This window comes from Oreochromis aureus, linkage group 5 (genome assembly GCF_013358895.1).
Source record: "Oreochromis aureus strain Israel breed Guangdong linkage group 5, ZZ_aureus, whole genome shotgun sequence".
Lineage (NCBI taxonomy): Eukaryota > Metazoa > Chordata > Actinopteri > Cichliformes > Cichlidae > Oreochromis > Oreochromis aureus.
In genome coordinates, this window is record NC_052946.1 from 25626166 (window position 1) to 25653123 (window position 26958).

General features: G+C 40.0%; 2 protein-coding genes across 9 annotated transcripts in view; one reads left to right on the forward strand and one right to left on the reverse strand.

The window, feature by feature from the left end:
• The window catches only part of ca16b (carbonic anhydrase XVI b), a 109756-nt gene extending 101193 nt beyond the window's left edge, over window positions 1-8563 (forward strand). Inside the window, exons 22-29 of the mRNA XM_031757559.2 lie at window positions 1569-1715; window positions 2159-2252; window positions 2662-2738; window positions 3910-4038; window positions 4200-4346; window positions 4514-4656; window positions 6371-6506; window positions 7373-8563. Coding sequence (XP_031613419.1) covers window positions 1569-1715; window positions 2159-2252; window positions 2662-2738; window positions 3910-4038; window positions 4200-4346; window positions 4514-4656; window positions 6371-6506; window positions 7373-7519 — 1020 coding nt within the window. The 3' untranslated portion in view covers window positions 7520-8563. The remainder of the gene's footprint in view (window positions 1-1568; window positions 1716-2158; window positions 2253-2661; window positions 2739-3909; window positions 4039-4199; window positions 4347-4513; window positions 4657-6370; window positions 6507-7372) is intronic.
• A 2783-nt stretch (window positions 8564-11346) lies between these two features.
• cadpsb (Ca2+-dependent activator protein for secretion b) overlaps window positions 11347-26958 on the reverse strand; it is a 65387-nt gene continuing 49775 nt past the window's right edge. For 5 of the 8 annotated variants that reach the window (XM_039612319.1, XM_039612318.1, XM_039612316.1 and 2 more), the window contains 12 exons: window positions 24500-24529; window positions 21994-22150; window positions 21729-21870; window positions 20808-20969; window positions 19371-19526; window positions 19077-19224; window positions 18896-18970; window positions 18698-18781; window positions 18387-18419; window positions 18110-18217; window positions 13056-13160; window positions 11347-12636 (listed from right to left, as the gene is read on the reverse strand). In XM_039612319.1, the coding sequence (XP_039468253.1) occupies window positions 12460-12636; window positions 13056-13160; window positions 18110-18217; window positions 18387-18419; window positions 18698-18781; window positions 18896-18970; window positions 19077-19224; window positions 19371-19526; window positions 20808-20969; window positions 21729-21870; window positions 21994-22150; window positions 24500-24529 (1377 nt within the window). In that variant the 3' untranslated portion in view covers window positions 11347-12459. The remainder of the gene's footprint in view (window positions 12637-13055; window positions 13161-18109; window positions 18218-18386; window positions 18420-18697; window positions 18782-18895; window positions 18971-19076; window positions 19225-19370; window positions 19527-20807; window positions 20970-21728; window positions 21871-21993; window positions 22151-24499; window positions 24530-26958) is intronic. The other 3 variants (XM_031757630.2, XM_031757629.2, XM_031757625.2) reach the window with 2 other exon arrangements.

Consider the following 26958-nt stretch of genomic DNA (forward strand, 5'->3'; position numbering starts at 1 on the left):
TAATGACCAATCATAATGAGCTTTGCCTCATTGGAATTTATTTTAAGCTTTCTTGTTAGAATTAAATAATTGCACTTGATGAATTTATATTTTGCTAGAAAAATTGGTAGTTAATGTGGTGATTTACTGAAAAATGTGGGGGGGGGGTTTCAGTGTTTGTACAATTGTAGCAATCTTCAAGGTCCACCTGTATTCTTCAGCACAGGCCGAACTCCCAAACAACCTTTCTCATCATTTCTTTAAGTAGTCTTCAGGAAAACTTCTTCAGGCTTCTTGAAGGACATTTGTTCAGTTCTCTCTCAAGATGATCTCACGTTGCTTCAATAATGTTGAGGTCTGGGGAGATCAATCCATCTCTGATCCTAGGATGTTTTTCTGCATTGGAATTGTGTTTGGGATGTCTGTTTAGGTTCTCAGTCATCCATTATGGTAATCTAAGGAACTTAAAAGAAACCGACTGGACTTTTTAAGTTTTGCGAATACATTTCACCTTTTTCCTGTTTGGGATCATTGTCATGCTGAAAATAAAGCTGCTACCAATCAGACGTTTTCCAGATAGTATTGCATGGTGGCTCCAAATCTGACAGCACTCCATTGCATTTATAATTCCGTCAATTTTGACAAGATCTCAAACACCACTGGCCCCAAACCACGACAGTGCCTCCACCATGTTTTACAGATGGTTGTAGACCCTCATTGTAGACCCTCCTTTAACAAGGAGTTTCATATCTGGATTCATCACTTTGTAAGACCTGCTAGTCTAGCTCTTGCATAATTTGGGATACGTCAGTTTTTTCTGGTAAGAATGGGTCCTTGACAGCCACTCAGAGTTTTTTTTCTGATGAGGGCTAAGTGAGCAGCAGATGGTCCTGTGTCAGGTCTTTCTGGTTTCTTAAGGAGATGTCTTTCACATAGTATTGATATCTACATGCTGTAGATCGTTGTTTTTTTCTTAGGCCTGACATTTCTTCTGTCCTTCACTTGTCCATCTTCCTCTATTTTTTGAAAGCTCTTTGGGAATCATCTGGTTGGAGGGAAAACACTATTTTGTGCCTGTTGTCTCTGGTTTTTTTCACATATTCAACTAAAGAAATGGGAACAAATTTTGTGTTTTTGCAGCAGGTTGCCAGTAACAAAGTGCCTAAAGATACAATTTAAAATCAGTTCTTTGCTGCGTTGTCTTTTATGTGTTGACACATCACTGATTCATCCTTTGAGTTTGGTGCCTTTTTATGTTTGAATGATTCGTAGGTCAGTGTCAAATGACTTTACAAACAAAACAAATAATTCCTGTGAGAGTGTTTAGGTAAACCGACTGGACTGAAAATGAGCGAAAAGAGAGCGTTGTCAAAATAAAAACTTTGAAACACCTTCAAAAAGCCTGGAGAAATATTGCTGGAGACTACTTTAAAAAGTCTGGCTCCTTGGAAGCAAAATATTAAGAAATGAGGGATGGATTAAGACTTTTACACAGTTTTATATATATATATATATATGAAATGAAACCATAAAGTAGTAAGATACATTTAAACATTTCTGAACGCCGTATACCTTTTATCTCCCATCAGGAGCAGTATGTTTTCATCCACGATGCTCTAATGGAGGCTATCCTGAGCAGAGAGACGGAGGTGCCCGCCTGGCAGCTTCACAGCTATGTCAACAGCGTCCTTACACCCAACTCAACAGGCCGCACACGGCTAGAGAAGCAGTTCAGGGTTAGTAAGCCTTCTGCGAGTCTAACTAGTCCCGTTAGACGAGCTGTCTGCGTCTGCAGTGGCTCCATCAGCTGCATTTGAGGTGGTCTTTGACTCAGAAGCTTGTTAGCAACACGCAGGCGGCTTTCCACTTGCAGACAGAAATAAATTGAGAGCGTCTCTGATGTTGATGCTAATAAAGTCATGTCTGTCACCCCTGCCGCCTTATGCAAAGCTTGATGAATGTTTCATTAAGCTCCTGCTCTTTCAACATCAGGAGAGACAAACTAATTGCTCCCACATAATGTCACTTCCTCCTGAGATTCACATGCTTGTTATTAATGTGAAAGACTTGCTGTTAATTTTGGGGTTTAAACAGTATTATATCTTAGTTTTTGTGTGTTTGATTTTAATTTACAGCGACTCTCCGGACTAAAATCTAATTTTGCCTTCTCTCTCGCCAGCTGCTGACTCAGTGCAACACACGCTTTGTGGAGTGCTTCAGCGCCCACAAAGACTGCAACAAGGAAAAGAACCGCAATTCCTCAGTGGTTCCCTGTGAGTATTTACAACAGTATACTTGACATGGAGCCGAGGCTTCGGCGAACCAAGGTCATGTCGAACAAGCTCTCGGCAAGAACGTGTTTAAATAATCTTCCACGAATCGTATCAATCTTGTGTTGGTTAATTTTGTAAATGAAAGGAAATGAGAATTGGACTCAGATTTGCTTATGGCAGATTTTGCAGCCTCTCTTTATTCATATTTCCCACATTAAAATCGGTTGCCGTAGTCCTATAAGTTAATCTTTCTATGCCTTGGTGAAACCCTGATGATGGAAAAGGAGGTCCTTGTTGCTATAGCAACAGTCGGGACTGGTAATAAATGTGTGCATTATCAGTCAGTGCAATATTACAGAGGCCGGGGTTCTGATTCAAAATGTGTTTTTCTATCTCTGCCTCTCAACAGCGGAGCGAGCAAGGGTTGGACTCGCCACTCTGCCTGGCATGAAAGGAACAGATTACATTAATGCATCCTACATAATGGTACAGTGTGATAGCTCCTGAGAGATTTTTTTTTGTTTACCCTTTGTCATTGTGGGGGTTTTTTGTTGTGTTTTGGGGGGTCTTTTTTTGAAGAATTTTATTGACTGATGTTTCCGGTCTTGCAATTGTTTGACAGGGACAGTGCTCAGTGTCTGAGAAAATAGCTATAAATGAACCAGAGTTAGAGCTATAGACTAGTTTGTAGCCGTGTCCCTGGCTAGTTCTGAAAAAGCGATCTATATTTAAATAATGACAAAGATGATGATTGTGATGTGGAGGTTACAAGTAGGTCCATAATTTGTTGAGCAGAGACATGAATTTTATAGTTCGAGCTCACAAAACCACCACATTGTTTTTACTGTGTGATTGGTTCTGCAGCATTTGGCTGAATCTGAGCAGAGTATAGCCCTGTACATGTCACATTTCATCCTGCTGCTTCTATCAGCAGTCACATCATCAATAAGCACTAGGGACTGAGTTCCATTTCCAGCCATACATGCCCATGCCATTAACATTGCCTCCACCCTGTTTGACAGATGACGTGTCATGCTTGTTTCTCTCCTTCTCCGTATTCCTCTCTCGCCATCATGCTGGTACATTAGTCTCGGTTCATCGGTCTGAAGTCTTTGTTTCCGAGTTCTTTTAAATGTTTCCCGACAAACTCTAATCTGCTCTTCTTGTTCCTGAGTGTAACCAGTGGTTTGCACCATGTTGTAAACCCTCTGTATTTACATTCATGAAAGCATCTTTTGATTGTTTATTTCAAATTACAAGGAAAAACTGCAAATCTAACCACACTGAATTGGCTTCAGATGTTATTTCTAATTCATTTGTCGTGAAATTACAAAGGAAAAAGCTCACCTGGACATGAAATGTGGTCGTCAGTCAATTCTTTACTAAATTTTGGATCTCTTGTATTAAAATGCCTGGAATTCTTAAACATTTAATTCAAAATTTAATTTCAACCGAACTCAAATCTGCATTTCAATCACATTTCAGTTGTTTGATTTAAAATCACCTGTGGTGGTGTACAGACGCAAAATTACTTTGTCCCACAAATTATGGACCTAACTGCATTTAAGTTTTGTTTTTTTTTGGTGTGGGAAATATTTAATATGCATGAGTGCTGTGACCTTGAGAAAGACTAAAAGCTCACTGTCTGTCATTTCAGGGCTACTACAGGAGCAATGAGTTCATCATTACCCAGCATCCTTTGCCTCATACCACCACAGACTTCTGGAGAATGATTTGGGACCATAATGCTCAAATTATTGTCATGCTGCCCGACAACCACGGCCTGGTAAGTAATGGAGGAAGATTATACATTCTTCTCTGAAGTTTCTTATTTGTCTGTCCCGCAGTTTCTGATGGACGTGCACCGTTTATACGTGAACATTTCGAATGAAAATGAATCATTAGTGAAAAAGTAAATACCAGGTTTCTGTCATGGTTTCCCTGCAGGCTGAGGATGAATTTGTTTACTGGCCAAGTCGCGAAGAGGCCATGAACTGCATCGCCTTCACTGTCACACTCATCAGTAAGGACAGACTGTGCCTCTCCAACGAGGAGCAGATCATCATCCATGACTTCATTCTAGAGGCCACACAGGTAGCTGCTCCTCTACCTCATTACATCAGTGTTGGGTTATTATTACATGACGCATCACACGTCAGGAGTGCATCGTCTTTATTACATTTTATTTCAGTAGGGAAATGCTGTAATGTGTAGAATCCTAATTAAACATGTCATGGGTGTGCACTCTTCTTCTCCAACAGGACGATTACGTTCTGGAGGTGAGGCATTTCCAGTGCCCTAAATGGCCAAACCCTGATGCCCCTCTCAGCAGCACCTTCGAGCTCATTAGTGTCATCAAGGAGGAAGCCATGACTCGAGATGGCCCCACTATTGTGCATGATGAGTATGTTTAGATTTCCTTTAATGGCTTTTGTGATGAGACTTACTTAGACTTAGATCCTCCCATGCTTTATGTGGCATATCGGGCGGCAAACGAACGCCACCAGGCTCGATCTTGTGCCCGGGTTTCAGCTTCTTCCAACGATATTGTGATGAGAAAAGACTAAATAATGTTTGGCTTAAGGTTCAAGTTCAATTGTAAACATGAGTCTAAATGTAAAGAGTTCAGAAGGGAAGGTCTCCTCAGATGTTAAATTAATTTTTGGTAGGTGTGGTGAAATTGTAGGGTCTTCACGAGTGGGATACAGATGGAGTGCTTTCCATGGCTTGGGCTTTGAAAAGTCCTTAAGTGTGTGCACTTGAAGGATAAACAAAAACGCCAGAAGTGTTTTTAGTAACCAGGCAACCAAAACAGTTTCCATGTTCCCAGCTGATGTCTTTCCTCCAGACGTCTGTACAGATCCTTAGCTGCTGTTGGTAACAACAGCGCCTATCAGAATAGCTCTCATCGCACAATGAAAAATAAATCGGTTTGCTCCCTGTAGTTGTCACAGACCAGAAAAACCAGCCCCAGTGTTCCCCCACTCATTTATATACTAGGTGCGAACATGTGATCTTTATGACTGACAAGGGAAGCTGTATGCAGCCAGGTTCATGCTTTCATTCATTCAGTGCAGTGATGATTTTTTTTTTTTTTTTATAAATTAACTTGTTGTGACTCTTGCAATAAGACATCCAGTAGTATTAAAGGTCAATGGGAAACACATCTTACTGCCCAATTCATTTAATTTGCTTAAAACTCTGCCTTTAAATTGGCACTATACCTTTTATTTTATATTAATTAATTGGACTTTTTTCTCACTTTTACTCATTCAGGTTATTTACAGTGGTGGCACATGTAGTTGTAACCTCCATCAGTGCTTTCTATATGCAACTGTATGCATGACTCTTAACCAGTAATGTTAAACCATTCAACCAAACATTATACAGTTCAACTGGATTCTAGTGCAGAGACTGCCGAAGCATTGTGATTCAAGCGTACTCGCTGACAGCCCTTTCTCTCAATTGTCCGATAACCTTGAGTGATACTGTGTCGTGACATGTCAGTCTTTAGAGCACACAATGAAGATCACAATGATGTAACTTCAGTTTAAGAGTGATATAAGCACAAGGAACTACTCAATGTGAAAGGGACATGGCAAAGTGAAACCGTTAACTTTGGGGGAGAGAGGAAGAACCTTTCCGATGTCTTTGAACCACAAATGCTTATGATCAAAGAGGACACTAGTACGCTTGTGCAGGGCAAAAATAACAATTTATGACACTAAATAATTTTGCCATGCCTAATTAACCCTTTGGTATGAGTTTGTGGTCACAAGCGCTACATTCAAGTCTTCCTTAATAGAACATGAGGTTCATTTTGTAAATTATGGTCCCAATTAGAGTTAAATAAATAAGAAAGCAGAGTTTACTTTTAGGCCTGAAGTTGCTGCACAATGAACATGTAGTGCTTGTGGTTTAAAAAAAACAAACAAAACCAAAACAGTAGTCCAGAAACCAGCAGTGACTGTGCATAACGTCAGCAGTTTATTTGTGGTAGCTGTATTCAAGCTATAAAGCAACACACAAGAAATTAGCTCTATATATGCAGTCATTAAGGCGATAACACAAAAATAGGAAAACAGCAGGCAGAGCTGATTCTGGGTATCTCCTCTCAGGTATGGAGCAGTGTCAGCAGGGATGCTCTGTGCCCTCACCACGCTGTCCCAGCAGCTGGAGAACGAGGGTGTTGTTGACATCTATCAGGTGGCTAAGATGATCAATCTCATGAGGCCAGGAGTCTTCACTGACATAGTAAGTTCACACTGTGGTAAAACATCGAGTACCTAAAATTTTATATTGTCAAATATTTTTATCAATATTTTTTTCTTTAACAAGCATGTCAAGAATTTTCAAACACCTTTGAAGTTCAGGTGGATTGTCTGCTTGCACAGTGCTTTACTGTGTAGTCTATTGTCACCATTTTCCTTAAAACCCAACTAAAAATGAATATCTGCTCCGAATAGGCGTCTGAATTAATGTTAAATGTTGCTCTGTATCTGCTGGAAGTATAAATAGATTTGGATTGTGTTGCTCTAACACCTTTTGCATATCAACTTCATTAGCTTGCGATTGACATTATTGTGTTTACAGCTTGTTCTGCTGCCCCCAAGTGGCCAGAAAGTCAATTAATACTGCCTAAAGCTGCATTTACTGCTGCATTGATTAGTTTCTTGTCAACAGCGGGCAGAAAAACAGGCTGGCAGATACACAATTTGCCAGGTGTCTTCACATCAAGCACACTTTTCATTCAGCAGAAATGGAGCTCCATTAGTATTCTTGGCTTTGTCCAGTTTTCCTTAAGCTCTGTTTTCTTCACCAATTCCTGACAAAATGTCTGCGGCTTTAGCTGCTAAATGCCTCATGGTGTTCACCATCTAGTATTAGTTTTCAAAGCTTTCTATGGTATGTGGTGAGAATTCATAAATGGATCGTTTGGGCAAAAAGGCTGGCGAACTGGATGTTCCTACTTTTTGGGTGACTCAGTGCAAACATCACTTTCTGTTTGTAACAGAAACGTCCTTTGATGGTGGTACGCAGACATGCTTGTGATTATATAAAAAAAAATTAACTGATCTTTAGAGTGAACTCAGTGTCGGTTTTTGTGTTTGTGTGCACAGGAGCAGTACCAGTACCTTTACAAAGCCATGCTCAGCCTGGTCAGCAACCGAGAGTGTGGCCTGAGCCCCATGCACATGGACACTAATGGGGCGGTGGTGATCGCAGACGAGTCGGACCCCGCAGAGAGCATGGAGTCGCTCGTCTGAGGACATTCTTACAGGCACTTAATTTGTAAAAATCCGAGAACATTTCTGAGGCCTTTTTGCCAGACTATTGATTAAATGAATAACCTTATTACTTTTTATACTGATAAAAGTTTTTTGATATTTATGTTTTTGTCCTTTATTTCTTGTCTTAAATGTTATCCTGCTGAGCGTTTGCACCTGTTTTAAGTTGACACGAGGAATAAGCAGCTCTGTCCAGTTTGCACTATACTATCAGTGTTACTGCCTAAAATCCAGTGAGCAAAAGTATGACATCATTAAATCCTGGCATCATGAGGAAACTCGGATCTTGGACCGCGCTGAGACGAACGCGAGGCACGAAGGCCGGGATGCGCTGAAGCGATCCACTTCCTGATTGTCTCGGAACAAAACTTCACTTCATTTTACAAGCATGAATTATGTCACTTTATCACTTCAGTCAGACTAACTGTTTTGAGGCTCCGCTCCACAGGGGTGAAGCTTTTTATCTCGTGAAGAGACTCACACCCGCCTATATATTATTTCCACAGTATCTCACTGCTGTCTTGTAAAATGTACCTATGGCTTATTTTGTTAAAGTGTGTTACAACATCTAATGTGAACATTTATTGCTTTTTACAGGGATTTATATTGTTATATTGTTAAATTGTTTTGTAATATATATAAATATATCTATAAATATTATATCCCTAATAGCCAGCCAATGATTGTTTTTTTTGTTTTTCTTATTTGTCCACCTGCCTTGGTGTAAACTTACTTTTTTTTTTTAATAAATGGAGATCTGTAGCTTGTCATGTATTGCCTACAAATCTCCAGCTATGTTTTTTTTTTTCTTTTCAGCATTTCTTTGAGCTTTTCTAACCCAAGCGGTCCAAGCTCAGCTGTTAAACATCTGTACCAACAAAATGTAATCGCGCTACATCATTTTTTTTCCCATGTGTTTTCGCAATGCAGTGGATGTAACGAGAATTTATTTTTGACGCTGATCAACACCAAAATTGAATAAATGAATAAATAAAATTCACGTCAAAGTGAAAACAACTGGCAGCAGATTGGTTTTCAACATTTAAAATCCAAATCCCACATTTTTCTGCACAAACATTCAAGGACTTCAAGGCCACATTCACAGAGGGATCTTTGGCAGCATTTATAAGTCGGTTGGGTTGAGTCATTTGAGGATATGAGCACATCAGTTTTGTGGATAAAGATACTGCAGTTTTGTTGTCCTTTCAAATCCTGCCAAGCTGATGTGAGCAAACTGCCAGTTTTTCAAGACTTGCCACTTAATCTGGACTCAGCTCTCTCTCTCTCTATATATATATATATGTCTCTCTCTCTCCATACGTATATATATATCTATATATATATAAATAAATAAATAAAAATAAAATATGGTGCATGCCTGAGCTTGAGATGTGGAGGTGAGCCTTACAAGCATAAGGTTTGTGGAAGCCCTTCACAGACAGTAGGCAGAGGGACTTAAAGAGACCGGAGCTAAAAGAGGATAAACTGAGAGGCTGTTTTAAACTGTGAGTCATTCAAGGCTGGTCCATTAGAGTACCACAATAAAAAAGATGAAGCAGGAAATGAGTAGAAATCGCTCTCAATTAAGGAAATTCATGCTTTATATTTCATTGTTTTACCCAATTTTACCACAGAGAAGAATCCCCACCAGGCGTCCTGGTGAAGATGTTATTCAGTGCCTTGTTCAGATGTTTTTGGGGTTTTTTTTTTTTGAACGATAGTCATCTTTGTTCGTAATGAAGTTATCGCAGGAAAATGAACTAGGACTTGGACTTCATGGAACGGAAATTGCTCAATGTACTGTCATCACAAAGTGGATTAACTTACGGAAGGATGGACTATTTAGATTTTATTAAAAAGGGTGAATGTGTTTGCAAATTAATGGATCTGAATTTGCATTCATATAAGGATAGATTGATATGGGTCACACCCCCCCCCCCTGTTGATCAGTGTCAAAAAAAAATTACATCCACTTAAAATTGTAAACAAACACTGAAAAAAGTCAAAGTAGGTGAAACCTTTCTGTGGGGGTGGGGGGTGATGCTTTATTTGTAACCAAAGATGTGGTCCCGCTTTGGAACATGTTATTGGTTTTATCCTGAGATCTATTAAACCAGATAGAATTTGAAATCCATATTGCTAAATCTCGCAGATTTCCACTGTGGAAAGTGTGAACTTAACCTTTGAGCATGTTTCTCTTCTAGCCTCAAACTCACCTTCCACAAGCTCAAGATCAAGGACTTGTGTGACTAGGTTTAAAATTCCGACTGTAAATTGTATTTTATCTGGACTTTACTGCGTTAGTTTGGAACTGTAATTATAACCCATTTTCAACCCTTAACATTCCTCTCTTGGTTGATTTTTGTGTTTTCTGAGATGGATTTTTTTTTAACATATTTTTTTAAAATTCATCTGATAACATCTATTTCCTTTCCACCCCGGAGTTTGCTTAATCCATTGAAACCCCTCTGACATTTGGAGAAACATCAAAACTCCACATGGAAGCTTTTTTTCATTTTTAAATTTTCACCTCGTGTTGGTGTGTGTGTGAGTGTGAATGCCAGCATCTTTCTCTGCTCACATTTGAAACACAAGTGCTGTACCTTCACGCATTTACTTAAAAAGGAAAAAAAAAAAAAATCTGTAACCTTTGTGATCATAGAAGTTTATATTTTCATACAAAGATTTGGTTTGTACAGAGGACCTGTAAGAGATTGTACTTTTGTGAAAACACCTCAGCAAAACTCCAACAAACGAAGCTGCCCTTCTGAGATCCGCCATGACGATTTAGATCAGATATCAGATATGCTGGTCTCAGATCACTTCAGCTACGCTGGTCATTAACTCTAATCTGTAACTTATGAAAATTTAAAAAAAAAAAAAAAAAAAGATTTTGTCAGTCACATTACGTGTTTATATGACAGTATCATAGTTATTCCTATGATGCTATTATATACCATATTATAATATACTGTCATTTAGGTAAATTGTATTGCTCTGCATTGAATAAAGTCTGGCTTTGGGTGCACTGCATCCTTGTATTACATGAAGTATGGAAAATAAAATAAGGAACCTGCTCTCCATGTCGCCCCCTGCTGTCACACTCTCGCCGAACAACAGTGGTGGAAGAAGTACGCACAATCCTGTGTGTTAATATATGCAAGTGATTTGCTCATTTAAATCTTTATACACTGCCGTGTCAACCTATCACATCCTCTAATTCATATTTATACTCATGATGAAATGACTGTAAAATCCTAATATATCGAGTAACCCGAGCTATGAAATAAATGTGGTGGACTGAAATATTTCCCTGTGAAATGTAGTGGAGAAGACATATGAAGTGGCATAAAATTGAAAATCCGAATGAGCTGAAATGGCACCATAGGTTCATTTTCTCCTAATGCCGCACTTTATTTTGGCAGAAATTGGCACTGTTTAAAGTATTGTAAATTAGGGGTGGGTTTGAGTCCGCCTCGGGCTCTTTTCTCTACCCTTTCTCTCTTTCGTTTTGCTCTCCATCTGAGCTGTCACGACATAAAAGGTTAAAATGGATAAATAAATGCTAGGAAAAAATTAGGCATAATTAACTTTTAGCAGCCCACATGCTCAATTTAGTCCTGTATGAATGTACAAACTACTTTGATACTGAGGAAAAAAAAACCCATATACTACAGAATCTAAAGATCACGAATATCCTCATACTCAAAACTACTAAATGTTGTTACTTTGTACTCTTTGTGTACAGTGTTGACGGTTGTGTCCCAGGTGCATCTTAGGAAACATGACAGATGATGCACATGTACAGTAATTTTTATTTAGAGGCCACAGCTCTTGCATATTACAACTGTTGGCTTTCATAAGGCAAAAGCAAGAATGAATCCACCAGCTAATTCACACAGAAAACAGAAAGCGTTTGGGGAGGGTGGGAACCCATGGGCATGCAGCGATGGCTCAGAATGCAATGTACAGCATTTTATATTTATATATATTTATATTATATATACAAAACAACAGTGAGACCCAAACAAATGCCAGACATCTCATTCTACACAATTACAGAACAAAGACGGACCAACTTTTTTTTTTTAATAAAAAAAATTATTTTTGCTCTTTTTCCTTGTAAAAGTGCAACTCAATTAAAATAGAACCTGTTTCAAGGCCTTTTAATGTTGAAATAAAAATAGAATCTCCCGAGTTATCAAAATGGAGCTATGAGAATATTGCATCTCTAGAATACCCACTCGAAGTTCAAGATTCCTGTTGAACCATGTCTAATTAGTAATTGAGATGAGATCACATAGCATTGACACATGATAAAAAATGCAGGTCTAGACTTACTGTCGATGTTAAGAACAGTGAGTAGACGACGGTTTATCTGTAACAGCCGTAAACAAATACAGAGGTTTTATTTTCAGTTCGAAGCAGTTGGCATTCACTTAAAAACAGACGAGACAAAGAAAAGGGTCCACACACTCATCATCACGACAATGTACCATTAATGAATGTAGAATACGACAAAGAAGCGCCATATAGGATTGCATTGGACAGGGACACACCTATTAATCTCACTCAACATTGTCAAACAAATGGTTCTCCATATTGCTTAGTAACACATAGAAATGAATTTAGAAATGAATGAATCCAAGATAGGTGCTATCTTTATCATGACACAGCTAAACTGCCAATCATGGTTATTTTTTTTTTAAACGTTTTTATTTTGATTTTCTTCAGTATAAGTACTATTTTTATAGTTAATAGTTCCTTCATAGGCATTTCGAGCTGACAAAGAGGTCCTAGAGTGGCTATCTGAGTTGGTACATGCATCGGTAACCAGGCTAAAGTCAAAAGTGTCAAAGGGAGGAGGTCGGGGTGAGGGAGGGTCTTAGAGGGAGGGCTGAAGTCTCGGTGCACGGGCTCTAGTCGTCCTCTTCGTCCTCCTCGTCGCTGTCCTTCATGGAGATGCCTTGCATGCCTCCTTCCCTCACCGAAGCAGCGGCCTCCTCCATGGTCAGCCTGTTGCGCACCGTGTCGTACATCTTACTGTTCAGGGTGGAGTCGAGGACACCCTGCAGGCGGAAGTCCCGGTACTTTTTCTGCAGGAAGACGAATATATGTCACGTGACACACTTCCTGCTGTGTCTGAGACAATTTGCTGTACTGAAGAAAAGGTAATTCAGCTCAGTTTAGCACTGATCCCAGATTTAACCTTACCAACAGAATATGAACATCTAAACTGGCTCAAGTAATGTAAAAGTAGGGTTCCAGACAAGATATTTACTTAACATCTATCAGTAAAGCGGTTAGTTTAAGGTGCTACTACAAAAGAAAGTTGACGTGAGATACATGGAAGTCAGAGAAATAGTGAAATCATGGGCCAGCTTTTGGATCTTAAAGGATCGAGTGAGCTGCAGGAGTCCAAAACCCATCCATGTGAACCCACGGTGCTCTAAGATAGACCAAGTTAGGATTTGTAGACAAAAACAAAAAAGTTTCCAGTTTATCAACACCTTACCTTTGTAATCCTGATGAGGATTTTTAACTGGTAGACGTGGAGCTGCTGATCCATGCGTTCAGTGAGCCAGGTCCCCAGCAGGTTCATGGTGGCAGTGTACCATTGCTGAAACACAAACACAACACTCTCCAGCAAAACACACACCCACACACGTACTAAAGACACCATGATAGAAAACTAACCTGGTATAAAACCAGCACTAAACATGTACATTTCATAATAACATCAGCATTCAGAGTCACTCGGATTAAAGCTCAGTACAAAGTCTGTATCACACTACACAAGAAAGCCATTCTTGCATGAGTCAGAACGAGCAAATAATACAAGTTCAGAGGCTTTTGAAAAAGGGGAAATCATGTTCAAAATAAATAAAATCTCACGAGCCACAGAAGTATTACAAGCTACAGAACATGGGCGTGCTTCAACTGTTTCTTTTGATCGTAGATTAAAAGATATAATACTCCAACTTTCACATGTCAGATCGCCTTATCTCTTCATCGTGTACTTTTAACTCGGAGTTCCGGACAGCATTAAATATAAATCACTGAGCCGAAATCAAAGTTAAACTTTGGAAGTTAACGCTGGTGCACTGAAGTGGTGACAACTTCAAACTGTATGGTAAAACATTAGACTTGCTACATTTCTCAAACATTTCTCTCACTTTTTGGGGGGGGCTCTAATTTGGATGAAAAGATCAAAACTGGTTTAACGTCTCTGGGTAGGATAGCACAACGAATGGGAACGGTGAAACAGCTAGTCTGGCTTTAACAATAGGTAAGTCCAATCAAAAAGCTCAAACATAACTAACATGCTTTTTAGGTCTGAGTAAGAGAAACTGCACAATGTTATCTTAGCATAAAACATGAAGCAATAAATTGTCTCCTTGCTTTGACTTCATATTGAGGTAATACGTGCATTTCCCATAAGAAATATTCAATTATTGTCATACTAAAGATTAAAAGTAAAAGCAGACCTTACTGAGCTGTGAGCCAAAAATTCAGGATTCGCTGCTCTAAACACTCGGTGTCATGATGTTAAAAGTGAGGAGATATAGTTAACATGGTCTTCTCAGACACAGATGTGGCTGTGAGCACAGGGTCTCTACCCACCTTATGTCTGTGAGGGGCAACCAATCAGAAGAAAACTGGCTTCAAGGGAGGGTAAAGGGAGCCAAGACAGCTTGTTTTTAGACAGTGGGTGAATTGAGCGGCTCCACCAAGGGCCATTAAACAACAGAAGATGATTATTCTGAGCAGTAAACCATGAAAAGCTACAGTAACAATATCCAAGAATTAAAATATCGTTTTGAAATGAGCAAAATAGGTTCCCTGTCATAGAAATATGCACTCGGGTCATTTTACTAAACAACGGCCTTATAAGCGAATCCCAGTGGTCAATAAGACACAAAAAAAGAAGAGCTTCTTTGGTGTCAAATCCTCCAATGACACTTTGCACTAAACCAACAGATGGAATTAAATTAAATTAAATCCTATGTAATGTGCATAGTAAATGGAAACTGCTTGAATTTCATTTAGTGATCCCAACACACTCAAGGACACAAACAGACACACACGCGGTTTACGTTTCACGTTTACCTTTTACACAAGGAAACTGCATTTATAGCGCTACGAAGAGATGGCAGGAGCAAGTTTATAGAAATTCCCTGAGTGCACTGATATTACAGCGACTTGAAGGAATTAATTAAAAAGAGGGAAGTCATAGCGCATTGAAAAATGTATCTGTCTTGAACTGCAATTACCTTTTCAACTTCTAAAAAATGTTCAAGTCGATATTTTGTAACAGCTGCATGGCCCATCAATTACTGAAGGCAATTACTAAGCCTTTATTTATAATTTATTCAAGTGGAAAAGCAGTGCTGCGTTTGAAATGCCCTACACTGTGGATATAAAACTACTATGGGGAATTGAAATTATAGTTTTGACACGGGTACATTAGCAAAAGAAAAATAGAATGAGAGTGAGTAAATGGTTTGCAGGCAGGGAGCAGCGGTGCTGTTTTCTTGTACCTTTTTCTCTCTCGTTTCCTTGGGGTGGCAATTTTCCAGACTGCACCAAAGTTACAAGAGAACAGCACCCATGTTTGATAGAAACGGGCGTCATACCTCCAAGAAAGGTCAACTTTAAACTTGTGAGTAGGCAGGAACGCAGAGAAGCTTTACAAGGCCCGAATTAGAGGTGGAAGGAGTTAGTTTAGTTGGTGCGTTTTTAGTTTTTAGGTTGAGGTTTATTGAGATCAGGATTAGGTGAATGGTTGAAAGGTTTGAACTTGCAGATGCCTGTCCACTTCACAGTCGAGTTGAGCGTGCAGTGCATGCAGACTTCGCGGGTGGGTGGGTGGGTGGCTGAGTACGTGCTAAGGACGACTGCTCTATGCGCAAATGAGGCAGAACTCTGAGGAGGGTCATGCTAGAAGATGTACACAGGAAGATTATTTGACTCTAAAATCATGCCAACCAACATAATGTGATAAAACAAGGCAACGCAACGCTAGAGATAAGTGCCACTTTTTGACTAGAGGAGGCAGCAGGAATGAAGTTAATCAGAAAACAGGAGATTAAAAGGATTGAAATAAATCAGCGTAAGAAAGAGAGATAAAGTAGAGCCTATGCAGCGTCTAGGAACGACTTCCACATGCATGCAAATGAATGAATGGAAATGCATTCAAATCAAAAAGGAAAAAACATTGACGCCTTCGAACTTGCTAAAACTGAAACACTCACAGCTCAAAACAAAAAAAAAAAAGTCAATTTCAACACAACAGTGCTGACTAGGATCTCAGCTGGGCACTCTGGGGCCACACGGGGGACACAAGGGGGTAAAAAGCTCCACAGTAGAAAAAATTAAGGACACACGGAGACAGGGGAGCCAGTGTGGACCTCAAAGACAAAAGCAAAATCCACTTCACAACAGCATCACTCCTGGCTCCAAATAAAAAAGAAGATTAAAAAAAAAGTCATATTCATCTGGCACAAAAATAGAAACCATTGTCTGTCAGACATAAAAACGTGACGTCACTGCCTCACAGAAAGAACTGAGAATCTGTCAGACACAAAGCAATCACACGCCTGTGGAGACACAGGTCTTTACAAACAGGTTCTAAATGACATGAAGCAGACACATCACAGCATTATGTGTTGTTTGAATCACATATGGAGGACACATTTATGTCAATGTATCCCGTTAGGATTATGTTTGGTAAGACAGTGCTCTCTTCCCCCTGTAACACACTGGTTCCCAACAATTCACATCCAAGTCATGCCTTTTTATGAGCCCTCATTAGACCTTATACTTTTTAACCTGCATCATGTTTTCTTCTTAGGTTGCTTTCATTAATGTTTCAAATCCCTGGAGGCAATGGAAACAGGCGTGTGGAAGTTCAGCTGCAGTTTAGCAGCGTGGGAGTTACATAAAACTGACTAAAAATGGCTTGGACCTCACAGAATACTAACAATAGAAAGCTAAAGTAGATCTATTAATGCCCCCAGAGCATAAAAGTGTAAACCGGGTCCGAGCAGGTGGAAGTCATTCATCATCTGTTCTCATCATCTGTGTAAAAACAACAATAGAAAAGGGAGAAGGCTTTTGTGCTGTTTTTAGGACTATATTTATATTTGAAAAAGCGTCTTTTGTGCTTTGTCCGGTTTGTTGTTCGTCATGTCTCGTTGCCCTTCGTTTCTCTTTCCCCTCACCCCAATTGTTCGCAGCAGATGGCTGCCCCTCCCTGAGCCTGGCCCTGCTGGAGGTTTGCTTGTGTTAAAAGAGAATTTTTTTTTATTGTTGTGTTTTTTGCCACTACTATCGCCAAGTGCTTCCTCACAGAGGATCAGTGGGTTTCTTTGTACATCGATGTAGGGTCTTTACTTTTATATAAAGACCCTTGAGCTGACTACTGCTGTGATTTGGTGATATATAGATAAGCCTGAATTTAATTCGTTTTTTTATTATAAGATTAAACAAAAGCGATCAGTAATTGCGTATTAAAGTATTAATGAGTCAAACATGCATTGTTTCCCAATACCTTAGACTCCAGCACTTATAACGCTCTGCTTTTTACTCCGTTTTAGCTTTTTTTTCAAATCATGTTTTCATTTTGTGTTCATTTTATTTCCTTTTTTACTTTCTCCTGGGGGATGCTTTGAATTGCAATGTTTATTTAAAAGGTGGTACAAAGATAAATTTGCACTTTAGGACTGAAAAGTCTGTTGCAGGTTATCATTTCTACTACCAGTGCATCTATTTTCATCTTCTCTTGCATTTTATCTAAATGATGAAATTAGGTTTATGCTTACACTGCTGTTCACTCACCTCAGTCTAAGTTGTGCAACAGACTGCTCGGGGTGTAATAAAAAAAGGGGGTGTGATATCTCCTTTCTGTTCATATTTATCATCATCATCATGACTGATTGCATTTTCCTTGGGTGGTTGGGAACCACTGTTCTAACAGATCAAGGGTATTTGCCATGTCAGCCTCTCAGATTGACCCAGGCCCGTCCAGCAGTGCATCATTCACCCAGCGTTTTCATTTCACACACAGAAACTGCACAGGTGCTTCACTGTGGACTGAGGACAAAAGGACTGAGTGGGTTTTTATTTTCATTCAGGAGGCTGACATGTTTTGTGTGGAAAGCATCTGAAAGCAGAGGACAGTGGTGACTTAAAAAATACAAGAACTTGGTGTCCTGGCATATGATCAGTATGGACAGTTCTGTTCTTTCCACAGAGAGCACTGCTTTAGATAATCCTTTCTGAGGATGCTTTTATGGACTCTTTGGTAAGTAAAAGTTTGATTTTTTAATACACAAAGGCCCAAAAGCACTGTGGCAATGCACACCAGAATGCAGAGGGCAGCTGAGATTCGGAAAGAAAAGAGACAGAGAGACAGAAAAGTCGAGAAGGGATCAGAAAAGCCTCTTCTTCCAGGCAGAAATACATTTCCTGGTCTCAAAATGGGACTTATCCCTCTCTGCCCTGTTGTTTTGCCACATTTTGGAAGGCCCCTCCCTTTTTGTGAGGAGGAGACGGCATCTTACTTACATCAAATAACCTTTCTATATACACCTCCTCATTGACCTTATCACGAAGCATATCCTGAGAGTGGCGCACAAAGGTCACGTAGCCGTCAGCTACATCCATTCCAGGTTTCTATAAGAACAGACAAAGAATAGGGTCATGACTCAGGAGAAGAGCAAACAAGCGGCTGTACCAATAATTACTGTCTTCAAAAAGGTAGAACAAAATCACTCAGATGATATTTTGTTCAGCTCTAAATGCTCACAAACAAAACAGGAAAGTCGGAGGCTGTTAAACTTACAGGTACATCCACATATTTTGAAGCAGCTTTCACCTGAAAGTCGAAACAAAACTGTCAAACAGTGGCTGAAAGGTGAAATGTTAATTATCGTCAGATTCATTAGGGCTTGGAATATTTTACTATTAAAGATACAAAACTACAGGTTTTTTTTTAACCCTTTTTTTAACCCCCCATGAGACAAAAAAGCAGGCTTTCAGGAAATAAATTCACTGGATTTGGTACTAAGTAGTTTTTCAGAATATAAAGTGAATTTTTTTAAAGAATAGTTTCAAGAAAAATAAACTGGGGGACTGAAGAAAGAAAAATCTTACCGTGAATGAAAGGAATGAAGAAAAGAGAGTGCCTTCATCATATCTGGATATTTTGGCCAGCACTCCCTCCAATATGGCAACAAACTGGAAAATGAGAGGATGAGGAATCATGAATAACCTAATAATCATATTTTAAAAAGTTACAAGTTACATTATTTTCTAATATTGTTATCAAACTAAGCTGATATGAAGCTGCACCTTTGCAACCAGAAGCTGAATCATGTCCCTCACACTCTCCTCAATCAGCTCGTCTATCTGGGAGTGGAACTGTTTCTGTGAAAAGCAGAAGAATTTCCAACAAAAGTATTCACGTCAGCAAATTTAAAGCACAAAGCCTCATTGTCCAACATGCAATCATTGCCCCAGATGAAGTTTTTACCTCTTGGCCCATCTCCATAGCACACAATTTTGCTGATTGGTCCTTGGCATCCACCATCACGTTGAACATGGTGCATAATGTTGGAGAGATGCGGAAATCTGTGGACTTGCTGCTCTTTGCCAGCTTGGATTCAAATGCCATCCTGGTGCTGCAGTGCAAATTAAAAATGATACACTCTAAAATGAAAATATGCTGCAGATGTTCATTATGCAAAAAACAAACTCTTTGCATTTTGGAGCTTTTGTGTCTCTCGCAGTCTGTCATCATCTCACGCACAGTCACACAAATACACACCGTTTGACACAGTTCTCGATCATGTTGCTCGACATGAGCTTGATGCGGCTCTCGAGGTGTTTGGCAAACTCCTCCTCAGGCCAGTGCAGGTCCCTGATGAAAGTCTGGAGGGCGTCCAGCTTCCAGAAGAGGTCCTCCGATGTCCCGGAGCCATTACTGCCATTGACCCAAACACACATACACAGGTCAGAAGACAAATGTCAACTTGTTACCTGGGGGGGGATTAAAGGTTTGGAGGGGGTGGGGGTTGTAGTGGCAGGAGCAGAGGTGGATGCTATGCCGCTACACTTTTTTTTTTTACACAATTTTGCTCTGGCCATATACTGACTGGTCCACCTACGTGTCTCCTTTCCTGTTTGTTCAGGAGTTTCTGGACAGTCAGTTTATGGGTGAAAAAGGAGCGGGTAGGGTTTACTGTAACAGATCAATAACCATGCTACAGAGTATGATTATTGACTGGTATGTGAAGTGGCCACATGCAGGTAAAGTCACTGCAGATACAGCAGCTAATCACACAAAGGAGTAGGGAATGGAGGAAGTGAGGGAGGGCGTGCAAAAAAAATAAAAAAAATAAAAAAAGGCATTTATAGTCAGTGTCCAAAAAACATTTTAAAAAATCTCCAAATTGGCTTCACTCATCACAGGCCCTCTCTCAACATCCATGTCCCCAGGCTGGTGGGACCCCTGGAAGGATTATCAAACAAACCATGCAGACCTTTTTAGGCATCCTGAGTAGAGCTGATTGGGAAAAGTGTTACATTTAGAGTGAGGAAGGAAAGGAGATAAAAACAGAGGCGAAGAGGTTTGAACTCCTGCCTCTAAGCCTCTCCACTTTATCATCTCCACTCCGAGCCGCTCTGTCTGTCCTCCCAATCAGACTACTAGCAGGTGGTCAAGGTCAGAGATGAACCTACGGCCATGTACAATCTACAATTCGCTAAGCATCACTAGAGCAAATGTTTGTGGACAACAACTCTGGGGAGATACACATTTTGCACAATGGAGATCTTGATGTTTCAAATGGGGAACATTTTCTGCACGGTAGAACTCCAATAGCCTTAGAACTACATTTTTTTTTTTGTTTGATTCGTTTATTTTTTTTCAGCCTGTATCTCCACACCTCAGCTCAACAGCATGCATGTTGAGACAAATGAGAGCATTACAGCCTCTCATTTTAGAAAGCACGTCCCCATCTACTCTACACCTCTCAGTGATCTTGGCATGAACATGAACAGCAATAAGTGGCAAGTATTCACACAAGAGAAAACCGATTCAGATTTTGTTGAATTTAAATGTCAGTTTCGTCTTCATTTACATTTTTTGCTACAATTTCAAAATTTGGCATATCTTTTTTAATTGTCCTTACTCACGGGCATCTTCATACCAAGTTATCTCTGCTTTCTCAGTAAATCTAAAGTGAACTAGTTGAATACACACTCAGAGTCATATATAGCAGCCATCCATGACGGGGTAGAAAAGCTAGGCATTTGTGGAAGGTTAACTGATAGTCCTGCTACTGGCACTGGCAGATTTGGTACTTTGGGAATTTGGAGGTTCACATTTGGTAGATTCACATTGGGCAGATTACTTGTTAAACTCCTGCAGAAAAGACAGACAAAAAGAAAAAAAAAGAATCCATAACAGTGGCGTGGGAGCTGCAGAAAGCAATGTAACACTCATCATAAAAGTAAAATCTGAAAATATGTGAAGACTGGAACAAAGAGAAACGCACATAAAAGGGACAGTAACTGTCAAAGACTCACATTTTACAAAAATACTCAAGAGTAAAGAGAGCTGGACACACACATAAAGTATTAAATGCAGCGATAGAGACAAGCAAAGTAATACCGAAAACCAAAAAAATGAACATGAATAAAGACCAAGAAAATACAGGTTACCTTAATACACCTTAAATATAATCTTTGCAATGAAAGGAAAACGTAAAAGCAGACATATTAAAGCCACAACAAATAAAGTAGCAACATAACACACTGGAGGCATTTTTTTTCTGGTAACATGTCAAAGCACACGTCATGAAGGTTAGTTCACACACAGAACAACAGGGATACTATGTTTTGCCCTGACCCCAATGTGTCGGCGAGAATTGGTGAGACACATACATTAATCAAGCACTATTTTCAGAATAAAAAACCAATTTCTTCTACAGGATAAAGAGGTTGCTCAGCCCACACTTGGCTCGTTCTTTAAAAGTGAAGCTACAGGAAGCTTGGATGAACATTACAGCTGCGCTACCAGATTTTTCAGCCTCCACACAGTCAGTCAGTCTGTCATCTGAATAAAAAAGCTTTGCATCTCCAGCCATCCTACAGCCTAGCTATAAAGACGGAAGCTCCTTACTTTACAGGCTCCCAGGACTCTCTCTCAAAGCCCTTGTGAATTGACTGTGCGATGGAGGACTCCATCAGATCCACATATCTAACCACCAGAGGAGCATACAGATCTTGAAGATGTTTGTGAAACTTTCCATTGCACAGATGATCTATGAGGGGAGAAAAAGCGTGTTACAAAAGGATATGATACATTTTTTTATTATTATTTTTTTTTAGATGAAAATACCTAAAGTTAGCTGAAACATAAACATGGGCCAAATGCATGAACTTACAATCTGTCCGGAGGAAGTCATTGAGCAGCTGGAAAAGGGGAAAGCTGTCCCAGCTCTCAGGTGACTGGATCTCCAGAGCGGCATCCATGTCGATGGCGTAGAGGGCCAGGAAGTTTTCTGCATGTTCCACCATAAGGTCTGTCCACCATGCAAATGCCTAGAGACACAGTAGGAGGGAAAGCAAACAGGTCAACAAGTCCTCCTGTTAAAAGATGAGAGGGAAATGAGAGAATAATACACACTACTGGACAGTATCGCGCGAAAAGGAAATACCACTGGGTTGATGCATGTTTGGTGTGTTGAGAGGATAGTTTGGCATTTCGGCAAATACCCTTACCCTTTCTTGCTGGGACTTGATTTTTCATATTTCGGATGTCACGCTTGAATATGAAGCTAAAGTCAGAAGCTGGTTGGCTTTACTTAGTTTAAACACTTGAAACAGAGAGAAGCAGCTAGACTATGAGGGTCTCACAGCACAGGGTAAGAGGCAGGGCATTTCTAAATGCAAAGGTGAAAGCGGCTAAATGTTTAGGCTTTAAAACAGGGCTTTTACATACAGTCTATGGCCCTGCATTGATGATGCATTTCCTCTTATAGTACAAAACATATAAAGCCTAATGCACCACAGACCTCCCCCTCAAATGGTTTCAGTAATTGCAAAACCTGCCCCTAGTTATTTGCATTTGTTTATCTGTGATCTAGTTAGCATTTTAAAATCGAGCGTAAACAGAGTTGCCAGAAGACTGATTTACTACCTTTGAGCAGTCTAGCTGCTTCTCTCTGTTACGGGTGTCCATTAGATGTCCCCTGTTATTTAATTTGAGAAGATATTTGGTTATATTTGTGGATACCGAGTGACTTTTTCGTGCCGTATGTGATTTCTGTAATTGCCGGGTATTTCCTTTCAAATGAACAGAAAATCTATCACAGCTGTCAGCTTGTGTGCTTGTGTATGTTTTCCATGGCATACAACTAGATCAAATCCACAGCTCTTCCTAATTGGTACATGAATTCAAATCCAGATTATACTTGGGAGCAGATTTGCACAGTGGGGTTGCATCTTTGTGCCTTCTATTCATGACAGTATCTTTACATCTAGGGTGCTCTTCTCATGCAAACGTGGATCTCCCTGCATGCTTTTCTCCCAAGCTGAGAGATGAGGGGGTCCACCATTCACATCACCAACAAACCCATAGCCCACTAGATGTGAATGTGTCTCATGCACATCACTGTCTAGACACACCAAAGACTGCAGCATACAACATCTCTAGTGTTGGAGTGTGTCTGTTCCAATTAGTTAAGTAGGTGTCTGAGATTCAGCGGATCGTTTTTCTAGCACAGTCAGGACTTTCTCACCCTTTGACAGCAGAGGTACAGTAGTTGCTTTGCTGGCAGTCTTGGCTTGGCTTATTTGCTTATCATTCAGACTAAGATATTGCCAAGTTCAATTAATGAAGCTGAATCTTTCCAAGTTATGCTGCATGCTCTACTTTACTGCTGTTTATTGTTATTCGACCACCTTATTAAACCACCACAGCAGCAGTCAGAACCTTACTTACCTTCCTACTTACCTGTCCACTCCAAAGGTTTAAAAATCATGACAGCTCTAATGTTAGAAACACAGGCAGCAAACAAGGCTCTTCTCCATCGCATTCAAGGATATATACTCTTATATCAGCTAAAGGGGAGGACATTAAATAGTTTCCAACAGGTGAGGGAAGGGAAAAGGCTCAAAGGTCACCAGGCGGAGTAGCCTCCAACCTTTGTTAGTGGTTAAGGAACACATACAGGACCCTGAGAAATCTACGGCAGACCCACTGTTCAGCCAAAACAAACTCTAGTGCTGTATCAGTGCAACCATATCAAGGGACCAGTCTTAAAGGGGGTGTAGTTTGCTTAGGGGGGAGATGTAGAATCATCTACTGGACATGCACAGAGCATTACGGGAGTTTCTCATTCAACTTGACTACATACCTCTTTTCCCTGCTTGGGCAGTCACCAAATCATATGACAGTGAGAATACAGGAAGATGTTCAGAACAATACTGTATTTTTGAAGCATTTCTTTGTTAGGGTTTGTAAACTGAGAATAGACAGCAGAGAGGGATGGAAGAGGAGAAGCTGGAGAAGTAATGCTTAAACAGGTGTGGACTGTGAAATTAACTGCTGGATGGAGGGGAAACAAATGTTTATGGAGGATCAAACTTCAAAGGTTCACATGGAGCATACTTCGGGAAATTTACTGGTTCAGCATGCTAGGATAGAAAGGAAACCTCTTCATGGCCCGATGAACATGCTTTATGATAACAATTATGTTGTGCAAGCTAAAGTGTTTTTTTTTTAAATTTATATTTAAACAGATTTGCTCTCACTTCTGTGCCTACAAACCCACCCACTGAGTTCATTCTCTGTCTAGAAACGTGCTTCTTGCCATAGTGGCGCACATGCCATACAGGAGGGTCGTGATGGGGACTGAAGAGGAAAAAAAGAAAAAAAAAATACTGTACCGATTGATCTCCAGAACTTGTGACTGCCGCCTGTCAAGCATATTCAGAGAGATACAGTAAATCTGCTTTATCTGTATATTCTAAGATCACATTTGGATCACCTTCAGATCTACACAGCTGCACATGTTCATCATGCTTTCCATCAGCTTGATGTCTAAAGTCGCCAACACGATGGAATAAGGAAGCTAGTTGGATTTTTAAAAGGAGATGCCTTCCTTGAATATTGGTTCAGCCTGTTCTCATTCCCAGAGTGCCAGATACTACCATTTTGTCAAAAGCTGCTAACATGTTGAGATATGCGCAAAGTGTTGACTGGTGTTAGTTAGTGAGACCAACTATGGGCAACTCATCACGTATGTACACTCATATCACAGTTAAACCCACTGGGCAAGTGCAATTTGTCAGTGTGCACAGTTATAAAAGGGGATTTTTATTATTTAGGAGATTTTTATGCCTAAATGCTTAAAATTAGTGAGTGAAAAACAAGCAAAACAAAGCGCAAAACACAAATGGCTCACAAACCAAAGTGATTTGCTCCACAAAGACTCCTCCAACCACTTAATGCCAAATTGGTTTCTTTAAAGAAGGATCTGTGGAGGTGTCCTGTATTGCTAGAGCTCGTGTGTCAAGGCACATTTGACAAAGAACAACTTTTGCATATATCTGCAAACATATATAGCAGAATTAGACAGGACAGCCGTGTTTGACACCCTGGGATGAGAACATGTCCATCAGCTTGTGGTGCTATACCAAAGCCATACAGATCTAAAGGTAAAACAGTAGCAAAGACTGTGTTTAAGTAAAAAGTTAACTATTGTCAATTTCACCATTTTATTTAGGACAAAAATATGCTAAATGTCAAAACAGCAGTATATCCTTGTTGACTCCATTGGAATAAACTGGTGAAATTGAGACTGAGTTGTTACAGTTTATGCTAGCTTATGCCTCCACTGCACTACATTTCACTGGGACGTATTATACTTGTGACTCCACTAGATTTATTCAACACTCCAGCTTTTCTTTAAGACTATATTTATTCACATAAAATCCTATTTGAACTTACGACTTAGAATGCTCTGTTTATATTTAAACCCATATATTTCAGTTTTTTAGGCATTTGAACCTTTGAAATACTTTACATGTGGCTATGTGAATTCCCATCTAAACCTCTCAGGTTTCATTTACATGGCTTTCACGATTCCCCCAAGAAAAAGCAAAAACATTATCTGATTTAAATGTGGTGATCTCTCCTTGAAGGCTTTTTACCTGTGCACCTCTGGAAAGCCTTTCACCGCAAATCTCAAACTTGCACTTTTGTGTCAAACTACCTCAACCTGTCGAGATTCATTACTGAGCTGGCTTTTCAGTACAACCCAGAGAAGAAAAAACAGTTTTCAGTGAAAGAGCCCACAGACAACAAGACTGAAGGTGGCTCATCAGGTGAGAAGTGGGACCAAGAGCAGGGCTAGACTGGTAAACTGGCATACCGGGCATTTTCCTGGTGGGCCGACTCACTTTTGGACCGATGGGGCAACTGAAAGACCGCTGCACACTGGGCCCACAAGCACTGACAGCAGCCCATTCATTCATCTTCATTACTGCCACTGTATTGCCCAATAAAATCTCTTAACTACCAAGCCCGCCTCTACATTCACCCATGTAGCTTAGTGGTGATGAGGTGGTGAAAAAGTGGAGCTGAAATGCTGAGACAGAAAAATAGAAATAAATGCAGCAAAATTAACTGACATATTAGCTGACATGTTAGCTGTCGGGGCTGCTGCACTGTCAACTCCTCACAGTCACAGGAGGCTGTGACTTAAAAAGTAAAAAAGTGCAGGAGGAGGGACCACAGCGAGGGAGACGCCTGGACCAAAAATGCCAGGGCCGATTTTGTGTCCCAGTCCAGCCCTGAGCAGGAGTATGCTTCCTTTTTAAAAATTCACCAGCTTTGAATTCATCCCTCAGAATTTAAATGTTAATGCTTTCGATTGTTGCTCCCCGCTAAGCCAGCTTGCCAGACTTAGGTCCCTGTAACTCTGGCCTCTTCCACAAAATGCAATTCAAGCTAAAGGCTTTTGACCATTTTGACACAATGGTGGACTGCAAGGGAGCAATCTAAACATACCAGTGCCTAAAGCGTACAAGGAGACGGCGCTGGAGAAGATAACAGCCATATTTAAATCAGGTAATGTTTTTGCTTTTCATTGGTAGAGTCACAATACAGACTATGGCAGTTTAGTATTATTGATAAAAGCATCTAATTTAATCTCACAAAGGTCAGTTTTCTTGGGAACAATATGTTTTACTTACTTACTACTTTAAATTCAGTGTAAGGCCTGAGGTTTATTATAAGTGGTCTTTTTGTGTGTGACCAAAGGGAAGCAGCACAATAGAAGCCATGAAAATGTGCATTAACTTGTTTCACCTTTTGTTTTTTCTTCCAGCCAAAAATCTATACT